Here is a 17,879-nt window from a genome sequence, read left to right on the forward strand (position 1 = left end):
GACCGCGACATAGTAGACCGATTTTCATGAAACATGGCTAAGAACACTCGCGACTAACTCAGCTTTGAGACAAAAAAAAACTAAATCTAAATCGGTTCATCCGTTCGGGAGCTACGATGCCACAGACAGACACACACACAGACAGACAGACAAACACACAGACAGACACGTCAAACTTATAACACCCCTTCGTTTTTGCGTCGGGGGTTAAAAAATATTATGTTGTAAAATTCTGTATATCGGGATACAATCTTGCTTAATTCAGAAGTTGAAGATGATATCTTAAAACGATAGTTTACCTACCTACTTTAGATCACATTTTCTTGCGACACACCCAGTCTATCAAAGATAAAACACAAGTAGGTACAGAGTGACACATAATAACAGTAAATAAGAGGATTAATCATACATCTATGTCAGTTTCCGTATCTTTGGGATAAGATAATTTATCTTAGAAATGCGGAATTTGTAGATATTACCAGTCGTTTACCTAGATTATTGTTCTTTTAGTATAATTATGTTGGATAAAATTGCAGAATATATACACGGCAAAGACGATCGAGTATTATAGAGAGTTACTGGCGAAGTAACGCGCACGTGCTTACCGCTAGGATACCAGCGCTTTCGACGCTCTGTTACGTCGTATCTGTTACGTTAGTAATTAGTAACTTATTAATAATCTGGCCTGTGTGGTGACGGGTTAAGAATTTCACCACCCCCTTTCTTCCTGTGGGTGTCGTAGAAGGCGACTATGGGATATGGGTTAAATTGTGGCGTAGGCGAGAGGCTGGCAACATGTCACTGCAATGTCACAGTTTCGTTTTCTTTCAACCCCTTATTTGCCAAGAGTGGCACTGAAGCTTTAGTAGTTTCATGTGTTCTGCCTACCCCTTTATGGGATACAGGCGTGATTGTATGTATGTATGTAATAATCTGTTGTACTCGGTGTAGTGAAAAATATTTAAAAGTCCTATTCCATATTATACTAGCCAACAAGTCAGGGTTGTCACACTGTGTGCGTAAGGATTCAGGGGTGCCACCTCACTCAGAGGGGACGGTTGATAAGCAAGTGCTATTGACAAATTAGGCCATTTAGCGACTCGCTTTTTGGCACTGAGGGCCGGTACTAAACTATTGTATTTTGGTATTTGGTAGTTTAGAATAGAATAGAATAGAAAAACGTTTATTGCAGAAACCATCATACAGCATCACATACATTTAAAAAAAAAAGAGAGAAAAATAAAAAGAGAAAAAAAGAGAGAAAAAGAGAAAAAGAAAAAGAGAGAAAAAGAGTTTCTACTAATAGTTAGTTATATAGGTACCTAAGGTAATAATAGGATTAATAGGTAGGTAGTTAAAGTTTTCGTATCGTTGGGCGGATAGAGTGGAGGTAGACCTCCGTGAGCTCGGCGTCGGCGAAAGCTGGCGCGATACCGCTCATCAAGTCCTAGCAAAGTGGCGTGCTCTGTTGGAGGCCAAAACTCATTTTTCACCACACCAACCGGTAAAGGCTTTCTTTGCTATTCGAAAACAGATAGCAAAATTGCATTTTATCCACAAGGGGGCAAAGTAATTTCATACAAATTAACCCGATGTCTTAATCTGGCTGCTAGATTTTACATATAAATGATGATTTTGAATCATAAATATTGAATAAATTGATGGATTTGATTTATTTTGATGTTTTATAGTCTATATTTTGTTCGTGTTGGTGTGGTGAAAAATATTGTTTCACTCGGTGGCAATGTTTGTTTAACCTTCGTGCCTTGAAACCCTCGCAACGCTCAAGATTCCACTTTTTGATATTGGCACGTGCGGTTAAACAACTACTTTGCCCCCTTGTAAAACAAATAACTATTACTTTTGACGTGAAACGTTAGGTGAACGTCTTTAAAAACCCGTAGGACTTGTAAGAGTTTTGAAAGATTCACGGTTATTTTCATTAGACTTATATTGACCGGGATATAGACCGTGATTACCTTCCTCAGTTCCCGCCTTCAGTGACCGCCCTCGTCAGTTTTCCGTGATCATGATGCATGCAACTGCGTCGAAATATCGGGAGCTCGACAAAAATCAAAAAGGTAATCACGGTCTATATCCCGGTCAATATAAGTCCGTAGGACTTGTGACTCAACTTAAGAGCACTTTCGCACTTCGCACTACGTCTGATACGAATCTGATCCGAACGTGACGTGAACGTGTGTTTAGTAAAACGTCTTTGTGGGTTACCATTAAGGCGAGATTTACTTGTATCTTTATATGAATAAACCGACAATGCGGCTTTATAGCAATCGACCAGCAGTAGGACGTTTTCCCGTGCACACTCACAAGTTACCATATACATAGTTTTACAGTTACTACGGATCATATTTTCACGCATCAAAAAATAAATAAATACTTAAATGAATAAATGTTGGGGACACCTTACACACATCTACTTAGCCCTAAACTAAGCAAAGCTTGTACTATAGGTGCTAAGCGACGATATACATACTTAAATAGATAAATACATACTTATATACATAGAAAACATCCATGACTCAGGAACAAATATCTGTGCTCATCACATAAATAAATGCCCTTACCGGGATTCGAACCCAGGACCGCCGCTTAGCAGGCAGGGTCACTACCGACTGAGCCAAACCGTTCGTCAAAAAGTATTGCTTTACATCACAAGTTGTCATAAAACGACCCTAATCACTTTTCCCGCACAACTGACACTAAAAAACGTCACCACATCAACACTAGGATAATCCCGCCAACCTGTCACTATGACCCCTCAAACAAAACTAGTGCCTACGTCAAACGGCAGAAGGTCCCAACAATTACATATGCTAGTCTCTCAAGCTGAATTAACACTTATACCAACAGTAGAAGGTCGGAATGGGGTTGTTTTGGTAATGTTTGCTAGAGGACTTAGCCACATGTCACCTGTTTGGTTGTTTGCCACCTCCCCTATTATGCAGTGGCGAGGGTGAATGTATTACGGATTGTGTTAAACGGTATTGATGGCGAAAATGCATTGAATGCGATTTTATTTATGCTTAATTAATTAATTTTTCACCACACCAACTGGTAAAGGATTACTTTGCTATTCGATCCGGATAGCAAAATTGAATTTTATCCACAAGAGTGCAAAGTAATTTCATATAAATTTTAACTTGACGTCTTAAGCTAGCTGGTAGAATTTACCTACCTATAAAAATGATTTTGAATCATATATATTTAATAAATCGATGGATTTCATTTAGTTTGATGTTTTTATACTCAGGGTTTCGTGTTGGTGTGGTAAAAAGTTTGTGTTTCACTCAGTGGCAAAGATTGTTTAACCTACGTGCTTTGAAACCCTCGCCACGCTCAAGATTCCACTTTATGAACCACTCGCTACGCTTGCGCACGCGCTTCAATATTGAAACCTTTCGCTTGCTCGAGTAACAATATTGGCACGTGTGGTTAAACAACAACTTTGCCCCCTTGTAAAACGAACAACTATGTATTGTTATTTCAGTATACTCGTGTCGATTTAAAACACTCCCTTCGGTCGTGTTTTAATTTATCGCCACTCGTTTCGAACTTCCTTTTTTACGCACTTGTATCGTAATGTACTATTTCGTCGTCCCAGATTTTGTAAATTGTTATTTCAGTATTTTATAAGGGTTAAAATGCCAATGCGTGGTAATGTCACTGATTTTCGTAAATTTTGTATTTCCATCCTTGTATGGTCTGTTTAAAAAAAATCATCACACTACCACAGTAAATGTGCGATTGCACACAGGCGGAGCGGGAGTTAGGTTATTTAACTTTTATTTATCTTTTTACATATTTGTTATATTGAAAGTCTGATGAAAAATTGTGTAACTCAGGGTGTAAGAATATTGCAAACTCGAATCTTTAAACACAACTACATGTATTGATCTACTATATCTCCAAGATCTGGCAGCATCTGGTGTTCAAGTCCCTTACCTCAAAAGTAAACGCAAAGTAGTGAAAGGACGACGGCATCTTGACTTCCTCAAGGTTCGGAAGAGGCTTAACTACAGATATTACAGGACTTGCCCAGGTAGGTAAGGAAGATAGTTGAAAAACGGCTGTGGGATGCGACCCACCATGATAGTAGTATTTTACCTTATATTAGAGTATCGAATGTCCATGGATACCAGAGTATCCAATGGCCTATTATGTCAGTTTCCCAGAGTAGTCAAAGGCTGAAAGCATCTGGTAGTCTCTTACCTCCAAGCTCCGGTATCCGATGGTAGAACATGCCAGTCCTGGCCAGCCACTCCAGCTGCATGTGATGCAGTACCCTGTCTCCAGGGTGGTGGAAGGCCGAGGGCAGGGGGCCGGGCATCTGGTAGTTGAAGAGGGGGACTGCGCCATCACCGGCGGCTGCGGAGGAGACCTGGTTTGGGGACGATTCCTGGAAAAGGGGACTTAGTTTTACTTCATATTTCTTATGTCCTGAAATTTTAGGTACTTCTAGCTTCTTTCCTAAATGTTAAATACTACATATGGCAAGTAGGTAGCAGTGGTGGCTGGTGAAAATTTCTGCTAGGCAACACTGAGCAAAAAGAAACCTACCTTAACATTAAGGTACTTTACTAGTAATCAATTTTAGGCAAGCCGGTGAGAATCAGCTTGTATGGACCAGCCGCTGCTGGTAGGTAGTATAACAAACATGGCTAAAAGTAAGTACCTAAACCTAATTAGATTTTTTCTCACTGTACTAAGTGTCCCTATTACTCCATTTTATGAATTAGATGGCCAATGATGGTCATAATCCCTTAATATGATAGCTAATGAAATGTCCTATTACCCTTCTTCGTTTTGGCGTTAGTTTTGGGACACTCGGTATATTTTTCTTTCGCCAAATGACAACGAAACCCATTTGGAGGAATGAAATGAAGTCAATGTTGCTTTGTCTTTGTTTTACCACGTTCCACACGAATTCAATGATAATAAATAAAGTTACCTGGTTCATAACTGTCATACACTTCATTTCCACCCTTAACTCCTGGGGATACGCTGGCTGTAGGATTCCGACTGGTCCCCATCATCAGACCCTCAGCCACAGGTGCTGTCCTACCTTGAATAGGTCTTACCTGGTCTATAACTCTCGTACTCTTCATTTCCCCCCTCAACTCCTGGGGATATCGGTGGGCTGTAGGATCCAGATCGGTTTCTATCATCAGACCCTGGGATCTTACTGCAAGTTGTGCTCTGTCCTCAATAATCAGCATCACTTACCTGGTCTATAACTCTCGTAATCTCCAATCCCACCTTCAACTCCTGGCAATATTAGCGGGATGTAGCTCCCAGACCGGTTTTCATCATCAGACCCTCTTCTACAAGTACTGTTCTACCTTAAATAGATCTTACCAGGTCTATAACTATCATGCTCTTAATTGCCACCCTCAACTCTTGGGGACATAGGTGAACTGTAGCTTCCAGACCGGTTCCCATCATCAAACCCTGGGCTTCCACTACAAGTTTTGCTCTATCCTCAGCATCACTTACTTTCACTCCTGGCAACACAAGTAGGATGTAGGACATAGGTCGGTTTCCACCATCAGACCCTGGAATACTGTCCTGAGTTAATTACCTGGTCTATAATTCTCATACTCCTCATTACAACCCTCCACTCATCATCAGACCCTGGGCTGCCGCTACAAGAACTGAACTACTCCGAGTAGAACTTACCTAGTCTACAACTCATGCTCTTCATTTCCCCTCTTAACTCCTGGGGATATCGGTGGGCTGTAGGATCCAGATCGGTTTCCACCATCAGACCCTAGGATCTTACTGCAAATTTTCTCTGTCCTCAATAATCATCATCACTTACCTGGTCTATAGCTCTCGTACTCTTCATTGCCACCTTCCACTCCTGGGGATATAGGCGGGCTGTAGGACTCCGACCGGTTTCCATCGTCAGACCCTGGGCTGCCGCTGCGGGGACTGCTCTGGCCGGAGCCACTTTCGGGGAACTTGTTTATGGTGTTCTGTTCTATTTGTGCGTCGTAGTTGTCTTGGTACCTGTGGAGAGGAGTTTTATTAAAGCCTAAGTGCGTTTTCACATTATCCTATCCGATATCGGTTGTAGGACCGATCTCCCATGTATTTAAGCCGACGTCTTTGATTTTTGCCTTTGAAATCCTTCCTACTTCCGATATTGAATCGAATAATGTGAAAACGCACTAAGTGCATGCTAATGTTGGTTCTGAAAAAAAAAACAGTCGTGATGTGGGAGGAGAGCGAACACTTCTCTTTTTAAGTAATTTTGAAGCGACTTACTAAATAATTGAATATATTTAAGGCACAGAGAGGCAATTTCGACTGGAGGGCAATTACAAACTAATAATAGTTATTTGTTATACAAGGGGGCAAAGTTGTATTTTAACACACGAGAAGTAAAATACATTTGCACCCGAGTGTAACACAAAACTTTTCCCCTCACTATAGCGAGGAAACTACAAAGCAAAAAAATGCGTTTATCACTTCTGCCAGTAGTTCCACAGGTGGTAAATCATCTTAATTACTAGATTCACCTACTTTTATCAATTTGAAAGCAGTTAATTTGACTTTATTCAAGGTCAAATTACTTTACCCACTAGTGGATAAAATGCGTTTTTACCCGCTGGTATTAAAGGACAAAACACGTGTTTCCGAGCTAGTGAGGGGAAAAAACAATTTTTGACCTTGAATTTTTGAGTCAAAATAACTGCTTTAAAATTGATAAAAGTAGGTGAATCTAGTAATAAAGATGATTTACCACCTGTGGAACTACTGGAAGCAGTGATAAACGCATTTTTTGCGTTGTAGTTTCCTCGCTATAGTGAGGGGAAAAGTTTTGTGTTACACTCGAGTGCAAATGTATTTTACTTCTCGTGTGTTAAAAAACTCGCAAGTTCAGGATTCTATTCTCGAACCACTCGCTTCGCTCGTGGTTCAACTATAGAATCCTTTCACTTGCTCGTTTTTCAATTCCACACTCGGCGTTAAAATACAACTTTGCCCCCTTGTATAACAAATAACTATTTTCCATGTTTTACCATTTAAACCCCCGTCGCACAAACGACGTGGTGTCATAAGTTTGGCGTGTCTGTCTATGTGTGTCTGTAGCATTGTAGCTCTCGAACGGATGTACCAATTTAGATTTAATTTTGATTTGAATCCTCATGTTTTTGGGGCTGTAAGTTCGGCTGACTTCGATATTAACTTCAGTCTTGCAGTAGGGAACACCTCTCGTGAAATGTTCCCCCAAGGTAACTTACAAGTAACTACAAGAACTAACAAATAAACTACAAATGAACTACAAATACTACAAATAAACTCTTACCTAGTAATATAATTCTTATTCCGTATAAACGCGAAATATTTCTGATGCGTCATTTTATCCTGTAAACTCGATTCTGGCGACAACAAAGAATCTTTGCAGAAGCTCTTCTTCGTAGTTATTGTGGTTTTATCTTCGTAGTACTTCACGTTCATGAGCTTTCGATGTTGTTTCGCAGTAGGGGAAGACTTATCGTGAAAGGTCCCCCAACACAGACAACCCCCAACAGAACTACAAACGAACTAAAAATAGAAACTACGAACGACCATTACCTAGTAATATAATTCTTATTCTGTATAAACGCCAAATACTTCTGATGCGTCATTTTATCCTGCAAGCTCGACTCTGGAGACAGTAGTGCATCTATGCAGAAGCTCTTCTTGGTAGTTAACGTGGTTTTATCTTTGTTACAGTTCATGTACACACATGTACACATACATTCTTAAGGTTGGAAGGCTATCTTCGATGTTAAGTGCAGTCTCGCAGTAGGGAAACACTTCTCGTGAAATGTCCCCCAAGATTTACAAGTTACAGAACTACAAAAGAACTATAAACTACAAATACTACAAATAGAAACTATAAATAATTTCTTACCTAGTAATATAATTCTTATTCTGTATAAACGCCAAATACTTCTGATGCGTCATTTTATTCTGCAAGCTCGACTCTGGAGACAGTAGTGCATCTATGCAGAAGCTCTTCTTGGTAGTTAACGTGGTTTTATCTTTGTTACAGTTCATGTACACACATGTACACATACATTCTTAAGGTTGGAAGGCTATCTTCGATGTCAAGTGCAGTCTCGCAGTAGGGAAACACTTCTCGTGAAATGTCCCCCAAGATTTACAAGTTACAGAACTACAAAAGAACTATAAACTACAAATGAACTACACATACTACAAATAGAAACTATAAATAATTTCTTACCTAGTAATATAATTCTTATTCTGTATAAACGCCAAATATTTCTGATGCGTCATTTTATCCTGCAAGCTCGACTCTGGAGACAGTAGTGCATCTATGCAGAAGCTCTTCTTGGTAGTTAACGTGGTTTTATCTTCGTAGTACTTCATGTTCTTTGGGCTGGAGGAGCGGCTGTCTTCGATGTTCAGGTCTTCCGTCTCACGGTAGGGGAGCACTTGGGAAGACATGGTGGGGGTGTTCACATGGCTTGTCTGGAACAAGGTATTAGGATTATAAATTAAAATACAAAATAGAAGCGCTGGTAGCCTAGCGGTAAGTGCGTGCGACTTTCGTTCCGGAGGTCGCGGGTTCGAACCCCGGCTTGCACCAATGAGTTTTTCGGAACTTATGTGCGAAATGTCATTTGATATTTGCCAGTCGCTTTTCGGTGAAGGAAAACATCGTGAGGAAACCAGACTAATTCCAATAAGGCCTAGTTACCCTTCGGATTGGAAGGTCAGGTGGCAGTCGCTTTCGTAAAAAACTAGTGCCTACGCGAAATCTTGGGATTAGTTGTCAAAGCGGACCCCAGGCTCCCATGAGCCGTGGCAAATGCCGGGATAACGCAAAGAGGATGATAAAATTAAAATACCAAAATAAACCATAGGTTTTCCGCAGAAACTGCAAAGCGTCGTGTTGACGTAACTATACTACAGATGTAAGGTGCATTAGGGTAATTCCGAGTGACAAAAATGCTCTGGTAATTCCGAAAGGGGAATCTTGATATGACGGAAATAATGGTGATTTTTATGCGACTTTCGTAATTAGACGACTTTCGGATTTACCCTAATACACCTTACTGATATTTACCGAACTAGCGTGACAAATACGAACGTTTCCGGAAAAATACGAAGGAAACCCTTTTCGCACTACATCTGTACTAGCTTTTACCCGCGGTTTCGCTCACGTTAAATTCGAAAATTGCGGAATGTTCCATACAAACTTCCACCCCCCATTTTAGGGATGTGGGGGGTTAGAAAGAGACAAAAGTAGCCTATGTCACTCTCCATCCCTTCAACTACCTCCACTTAAAAAAATCACGTCAATTTGTCACTCCGTTTTGCCGTGAAAAACAGACAAACATATAGACACACACACTTATCATATGTCACTCTCCATCCCTTCAACTATCTTCACTGAAAAAATCACGTCAATTCATTGCTCCGTTTTGCCGTGAAAGACGGAAAAACAAACAGACACACACACGTGTTATAAGTTTGACGTGTTTGTCTGTCTGTATGTGTGTGCGTCTGTCTGTGGCATTGTAGCTCCCGGACGGATGAACCGATTTAGATTTAGTTTTTTTTTGTTTGAAAGCTGATTTCCCATATAACCATAATCGGTCGCCGTTCCTACGCAAATCCTCCTATTTTGTGTACACACAGGTCTTCGGGTCTCAATGCTTAGTCGCAGTACGGTCGACGTTTAGTCGCGGCGACCCAAATGGGGACGATTGGTAACAGGCACAAATGGTCACAGAAGTGACAGAAGTGTGCACTACGCGTGCACACATTGTTACCGTTTGGCGACTACTTTCCCAAAATCATTCGTTCATTTCATTCTTTTCAAATGGCGACTGTCAGAGACGTCAAAGTAAAAAAGAAATAAAATCATTTGACATTAAAATGTAATGGCGTAAGAATTTGTTAAAGATAAATATTGTATGCATTTGTAATATAATGTGGGCTAATTACCATGGCCAATTAAATTACTCGAGTGATTTCATTAAATAAGTCTAAATTTATCAACGCGCCATCAATTTACCTCAGTTTAACCAGTAATAATATTATTGACTACTCGGTGTTTGCGTGTTATGTATATTGATTGGTGAAGTTTTAGTGCTCCGGAGCTTATACTATACTGAAATAATAAAAATAATGCCTAGAAAACCAATAAAGTTGTTAAAATATGGATTAAGACGGTAATATTCCATGTAAAAAACAGTCGCCAAACGGTCACCAAACGGTCGACAAACGGTCGCAAAATGGTCGCAGCGTACACGCGTGACCGAAAGCAGTGAATATTTATTATATTTTTAAAATTTAATGGCTTCTTGTATTATTTTTTTCCAGGTATCCTCAAACTTTATAAACAATGAAATATGCCGTCGTACTCAGTTGTCCTCACTAAAGAAGATTAAAAAAAAATTGTAACGTGCGTACCGAGCTGCTGGGTTGTAAAGGATCGGGGATCATATTATTATAAATGGTCTTCTATAGAGCAACTAGTATTTTGCGGCATTTCACAATTGACACTTGTTGAAGTAGTCGTCATTAATATTACTATCAACATTAATTTCAGCGATCTGTACTTCTTTTGTCAAGATTTTTGTATAGATAAGTGTCTACAAATTTGTAATGTTAAAGAGACATAAATAAAACGTAGTAGAGTAAATAATGTGTTTTTTTTTGTAACCCAAACAAAATACTTGTAGATACGAGTGCGGAAAAGAGGAAAATCGATACGAGTAGCGATAAATTAATACACGAACGAAGGGAGTGTTTTAAATCGACACGAGTTGTGAATGTCCTTTTCGCACGTGTATCGTACGACGATTTTCAGTACCTAAATCTAAGCTAAGAGTTTCGACCAGACAAGAAATAAATCATTGCTTGATTTACTCGCACTACTGCGTTAAAAAAAGCAGCATCTGTACTGAAAAAAACTATCATTGCGCAACAGAAATTCTATTAATATCACGGTAAATACTCTATTTCATTTGATTCCTACTTTTATTGTGTAAAGCAACACTACACTTCATTTTTATCAATAAGAATTAAAAATTATATATTTAATACATTAAGTAACTATAAAGTGCTTATGTATTTGTATTATCATTCTGCACTTTTCTTAACTTTCCCACATTTCTATAAAATGTCGAAGAGTGCTTAAATGGTCGTCGTCGTTTATTATTATTTAATTCGCTCATATTTAAATGATTCAAAACAACCAGTCCACAACTTCACAAGACAGTTTGAGAAACCTTCGTATTTCAGATTGTCATTTGCGGATACAGTGGTTTAGGAGCAGTTCGGTAATCAGACCTACACATGTGTGTACAAATTCTGTCAATGTCACTGTCAGAAACCGTTCTGACAGTGACAATGACAGCCACAAATTCGTCCACATGTTGTTACCGTTATGTGTGCAAACGTCGACTAATAAAGTGTCGTTAAAAGTCATTCTGACAGTGACATTGACAGCCACAAATTCGTACACATTTTGTTACCGTAACGAGTGCACACGACGACTACATTTTGTTATTGTATCAATACGGTCGCATTGTTTGCACGACGTTACCACGCGTTATGTCACATTTGACAGTTAGTTACTGATTTGAAGATTTTGCGACTGAAATGGTTGTATGGGTTAGTCGGGAGTGTTCTTAGCCATGTTTTATGAAAATCGGTCTAGATATGTTGTACTATGTCGCGGTCGGGGGTTTATTCAAAATTTTAATTTTGTGGTTATATAATAATATCAGTATGGATTATTTAGCTTCATTATGGCTCTATTTAGCATTTACCCATTATAGCCATCGGTTCCCATACTGTCTATCGCAAGATAGTATTTTAATGAAATGCTAATAATTGAATATTGATAAATTCTGATAAAGCTTTAATATACAGATAATGGCCTCGGCTGTCGATTAACTTTAGGCCGGCGGCACGTGGACGACTTATATCTGTAGAAAAAGTGCGACACAAAGTAGTAGTAGTTAGACTAGTATTTTTTATACAATTTAGATTGATATAATTTTATTAATTCAATGTAGTTTTAAAACAATATTGTTTATTGCACCAATACTTAAGTAAGTTGTTCTGATATGTAGAATAAGATGAAAATTGTACATTGTTGACCATTTAAAAGTGCTTATTGTAAGCCTATTTGAATAAAGAAGATTTTGATTGAAGTAATACAAATTAAAAGAAGGCCCCACTTTTTTCGTGCCTGTCACATTTTTATAGAAAATGATTAAATATGGAGACAATTTTGAGCAATTCTTCATGTTGAGCCGACGGAAAATTTAAAAGTGTGAAATGTTGCTCATATGCATGCGACATTCACATTATCCGATCCGATATCGGATGTCGGAAGGATTTAAATGAAAAAATCCAAGATGGCGCCTGTAATGTATGGGATATCGGTCCGACATCCGATATCGGATCGGATAATGTGAAAACACTTAACCTACACGTTCCATTTTTTTTCCTTTAAAAAAACTGATCTGTTTGCTAAGAGTGCTATTGAAACTAAACTTGATCAGTTACCTACCCAGCCTACCCCTTGCCTACTGTGTGTTATCAAAAATCCTGCTAACTTAGCTAAGGTCTCACTCTATTTATTTATTTAGCTTTTATACCGTGGGCGACGGTCGCGTGACGGCGATGTGACGCATACGAAATCAAACCTTATCGATATGGAAGTAGACGATGCGATGAGACGCGACGGCGACGGTCGCGCGACCGTCGCCCACGCAAGACACGGCGTTAGCTGTGGCATTTTGCCGTCGTACCAACATACAAACGGTCAAACAAATCTTGTCACTAAAAATGGCCCCAAATTCAAATTTTCTATGGGAATTAAAACTTCGCCCCTAAACTTTCATTTTTTAAGTGTGGCTAGTCGATGATGCCGCCAACGCGACGTCAAGGTTTAGGAAGGCACACGTTTTATGAAGACAATTGGCCGATGAGTCATACATTTTTCGATTTTGCCGCCTTTTTTAGTGCTAAGATTTGGTTTGATTTTGGTGTAGAGGTATGTTAGTTTTTATTTTAGGTGTCGCATTTTGCCGACGCACTAACAATTAACATACCTATGTGTTAGTTCTTGGTAAACGTCTCACTTTGTCGCTAACGTTAAAGACGAGATTTGATTGATACATATATGAATAAACTGACATAGCGGCCTTATAGCAATCGACAAAGTGGGACGTTTTACGCATGTGTGCAGCGGCCCTAATGTCTAAATATCATTATCGGCCTGAAATTGACTGATGCCACTTAATTTAAGCTTATCATCGGTTATGGGGTTTAATATCGAACTTATGTAGCTTATTTATTCACGCTACTGTGTGGAATTAACTATTTCAGTAGGTATTAACTAGAATAAGAGTTTTGAATGATTCACGGTTATTTTCATTAGACTTATATTGACCGGGATATAGACCGTGATTACCTTTTTGATTTTTGTCGAGCTCCCGATATTTCGACGCAGTTGCATGCATCATGATCACGGAAAACTGACGAAGGCGGGTGGATGTTAAAGTTGTATAGACAGCGCGCGATCTACCCTCCTTCGCGCGCGTCGGCTGCGTTCACTTATATCGGGAGCTCGACAAAAATCAAAAAGGTAATCACGGTCTATATCCCGGTATTAACTAGAACTAGAAAACAAATCGAATTATCTTAAAAGTTCTCTTAGAGTTGGTCAAAGGCACCTAACTTACATTACAACTGCCCATCTACCTTACCTACCTTATGTTATCTCTGAAAAGCTAGGTGTATTATGTAACTGATCCATTTTTGCCATTATTACACTATTGAGTTCCATATGTATCTACTGAACACGCGTGCTCTATATAATCAGTGGACACTCTTATTAATAATGCAAACATTGTAAAACATGAAAAAAAGTGGATCAGTTGCATTTGTCCTCCGGAAATTCCCCCGGAATTGCCCCGCTTTACCTTACAGTACAAAATTGTCGATGGGTACCACGGCGACCGGCTGTCATTTGATATTTTCCATTCGCTTTTCGGTGAAGGAAAACATCGTGAGGAAACCGAACTGTTCCTAATAAGGGTTTTGGATTGGTCAGATGGCAAGTCGCTTTTGTAAAAACTAGTGTCTACGCCAACTCTTGGGATTAGTTGCCAAAGCGGACCCTAGGCTCCCATGAGCCGTGGCAAATGCCGGGACAACGCAAGGAGGATGATGACCACGACAGCCGGCTGGTTAGTGGTAATGACGTTTGCCGCGTAACCTAAAGTCCCGGGTTCGATTACTGGTTCGGTCACCGGTGAACTTGGTCGGTTTTTCTTCAATAATGAATTATCGCATTTTGATATTTAACATTGAAACGCAAACATGCAATCTTTTAGGTAGAATATACAATTTTAACAATATTTTTTGCATAGGCGACCGGTCTGGCTCAGTGGGTGATGACTCTGCCTGCTAAGCCGCGGTCCTGGGTTCGAATCGAACCCCGGTAAGGGCATTTAATTGTGTGATGAGCACAATGCAGATATTGTTCCTGAGTCATGGATGTTTTCTAAGCTTTGCTTAGTTTGGGGCTAGGTTGATCTGTGTCCTCAATATTTATTTATTTATTTATAGATGTACACTGTACATACAGGGTGCTTTTGTTATAATGAATTTGGGAGATAAGTATGTATTTTAAGATAAATACCTAAAGCTGATATGATTTATGAAACCCTAATAGGTATAGAGGTAGGAATTACACCATTAAGAAAATAATTATATTGTTTACATATTGTGATAGTTGATTTTGTCGCACGAATAATCCGAAAATACCTTCTAAAATGCGAAATTTTATTTTATGAAGGAATTCAGCGTGAGAGTGAGAAAAGTTAGCGAACTTAATACCTATACCTCGTAAATTAAAACCCTTTATGGGGCTCCCTTTCAAATAACCTAACCATAAAATTAAAATTTTGAAAAAACCCCCGACTTTTCATGAAACATGGCTAAGAACACTCCCGACTAACTCAGCTTTCAGCCAAAAAAAAAACTAAATCTAAATCGGTTCATCCGTTCGGGAGCTACGATGCCACAGACAGACACGTCAAACTTATAACCCCTTCGTTTTTGCGTCGGGGGTTAAAAATACCACCCTGTGAGATTATCTTACATAATAGCAACGTTGTAACAATATTGTCGTAAAGTTCAGCGTGTACAGGGCCTTTGGGGGTCGTATTTCAACCCTGAGGGGCTGAAAAACGACAAATCAAATACAAATACTGCCTTATGTTATGGAGGGATCCGCGGGGAGAAGTGAAAAGATATTGCCTTTCCGGTTGTATTGTTTTGATGAATGCTTAAGATTAAAAAAAAAAAAAATAGTTCATTAGGTACGATACAAGTGCGAAAAAAGGAAGTATTTATATTTAGTTACGAATTTCCTTTTCGCACGTGTATCGTATGACGTTTTTCAGTACAGATGGCCATCCGAAGTTTCGACCTGACATATAATGAACCACTTCTCGCACTAGTGCTTTAAAAAAACTTCATCTGTACTTACTGAAAACTTTTTAGTACACATGGTGCTCTTTTCCGGCACTGGTGAGCAAAATAGTGATTTTCTTGTCATGTCGAAAACCGAAGGTCGGTAGTATTTGAAATTTCCTCTTCTCCGCACTTGTATCGTTTTTTTTAAGTAGGTACCTAGATAAAGTAAGTAGAATAATAGATACGCTGTAACTCAATTTAATTTTTACTTGTGACTCATTTTCAATGTCCACCCGCCTGTAGGTATTAGGTAACTTAAGTTTCCGAAACTTGTTTGTGACTTGACTATACAGCTTTTAGCCGAAACTGAGTGAGAAGGAGACTTCTTAGTCGCATAGGTATGTCATTTTCGATTTGTTTTTAATTAAAGTTATCTGTTTAATTAGTTCGTTTTCGGTAAATATACTTTAAAAGATAAACATAAAATTGATTACAAAATACCGAAGTATAGTAAGTAGAGTAGTAAATATGTGATTTAGTTTAACTTAATAATGTCAAATTTTTTATCATTATCTAATAGGTTATAAATTGATAATTACTTAATATTATTGTATAAACAGTAATTACGATATTTGAATACACCATCAACCGCAACCGAACCGAATACAATTTTTCCGAAAAATAAATCCTATTAAATGGAACTTGAATGAAATAGTTGTATAAAAATCCAAGAACTTACTTACAACCAACAAAAAAAAAATTCACCACAAACACTTCACAACACTTCGCGTTCGAAATTCAAAATCGGAACGTCACCCGCGCGCGAAAGTACGTAACTACTGAATTAAAAATATCCAGAATGCCTATTATCTACTCATATTGCTTGTACGGAGGCGGTTCCACGCGCCCAGTATAGATGGCGCTGCCAATCTCAATACAAAAACCTCTATCTCTCTTGTAGTTACTTCAGCGTATCGGACAGTGGAAGGTCAGATTACAGTGGTTACAAGTTAACTCCGCCCATCTCCCTTCTCGTTTTTTCTCTGTTGTTTTGTCGTGTGTCTCGTTCTCGCAGCGTTGCCAACCTAACCGTTTAGCTTTAATTTTCTTCAGCTTCGGAATGGTAATTTTGTGGTCGCAGATTGTTGGGTCTTTATGCTTAGTGCGCGTTTTTATTTTTACTTTAGTTATTTGCATAGGATTTGTTTTGTTTGTGCAGAAGCTCTTTGGAATAGGTAATTCAAAAATGAGCAAGTTAATAACACATACATTTAGTAACTCATTGTTGAGTTTTGTTTAATGAAGTTTTATTTGAACCTCTCGTAAGATTTATTACCCCTTTTTTCGACCCTTAATTGGACTTCATAAAATACTAGTCTACGCCTAATTCTGGGATTAGTTGACCAAGCGTTACATTATTAGGTAGGTAGTTTAAAGGGATAGTTGGGTCATTTTTTTTTCAAAGTTGTCCACCCCACTTTTTTTGGATTTGGATTTTTTTATGTGGTTTCCACTCAGAGTCGCGAGCTCTTTCAATTCTGATAGGAGGAAAAAAGTGTCCCAAGGTTTTTTCCAATTTCGTTACAATTTTTTCATAAATTTTGTATAGCGGTTATGGAATGGAAGGTTCGAAAAAATGTATGGAAATATTGGGACATCTTTTACGAGCTATCAGGATCGAAAAAACCTCGCGATTCTGAGTAATAATCGCGTAAAAAATACCTATGTTACAAAAAAAGTGAGGTGGAAAACTTTAAAAAAAAAAATGGCCCAGTTACCTAAGTATCGGGACTTTGTTTACTATCGTTATGGAAAATATGTGAGTGTGCACGAGAAAAACTTTGTCGGCTATAAACGTTTATTCATTTAATAAATATCATCATCATCATCCCACTTGCGTTATCCCGGCATTTGCCACGACTCATGGGAGCCTGGGTCTGCTTTGACAACTAAACCCAAGATTTGGCGTAGGCACTAGTTTTACGAAAGCTACTGCCATCTGACCTTTCAACCCGAAGGGTAACTAGGCCTTATTGGAATTAGTCCGGTTTCCTCACGATGTTTTCCTTCACCGAAAAGCGACTGGCAAATATCAAATGACATTTTGCACATAATTTCCGAAATAAATATGTAGTAAAGTAATTGAAAATAAGTAGATAAAAAATGGAGATGTTTATGTAAGTCCTGAAATGAAATTATTTCACTAATAGGTGCCTATGAGTAGGTAGGACCTATCAGAAAGAAGAAGAAAAAGTATTTTTCATTCATCCCGCCGTACTTCTCTGGTTTTTCGCATTTTTCGACAGATTTTGACAAGATTTTGAATTTAACTCTGATTAGCTTAGAAACTTTTGTAGCAATCGATGCCGTTAATTTTGAATAAATTTAAAAGT

The 17,879-nt window shown here is 38.7% G+C and overlaps 2 protein-coding genes across 2 annotated transcripts in view; both read right to left on the reverse strand.

Moving 5' to 3' along the window:
- The window catches only part of LOC125238695 (motor neuron and pancreas homeobox protein 1-like), a 25,339-nt gene extending 20,924 nt beyond the window's left edge, over positions 1-4,415 (reverse strand). Inside the window, exon 1 of the mRNA XM_048146096.1 lies at positions 4,231-4,415. Coding sequence (XP_048002053.1) covers positions 4,231-4,348 — 118 coding nt within the window. The 5' untranslated portion in view covers positions 4,349-4,415. The remainder of the gene's footprint in view (positions 1-4,230) is intronic.
- LOC125238694 lies at positions 4,308-16,336 on the reverse strand. The gene is made up of 4 exons (XM_048146095.1): positions 16,226-16,336; positions 8,258-8,505; positions 5,840-6,030; positions 4,308-4,417 (listed from the first exon to the last, which is right to left on the reverse strand). The coding sequence occupies exons 2-4, from the start codon at positions 8,479-8,481 to the stop codon at positions 4,377-4,379; spliced, it is 456 nt and encodes a 151-aa protein (XP_048002052.1). The 5' UTR covers positions 8,482-8,505; positions 16,226-16,336; the 3' UTR covers positions 4,308-4,376.
- Positions 16,337-17,879: the final 1,543 nt, after the last annotated feature.

Source organism: Leguminivora glycinivorella, chromosome 24 (assembly GCF_023078275.1).
Source record: "Leguminivora glycinivorella isolate SPB_JAAS2020 chromosome 24, LegGlyc_1.1, whole genome shotgun sequence".
NCBI classification, from domain to species: Eukaryota; Metazoa; Arthropoda; class Insecta; order Lepidoptera; family Tortricidae; genus Leguminivora; species Leguminivora glycinivorella.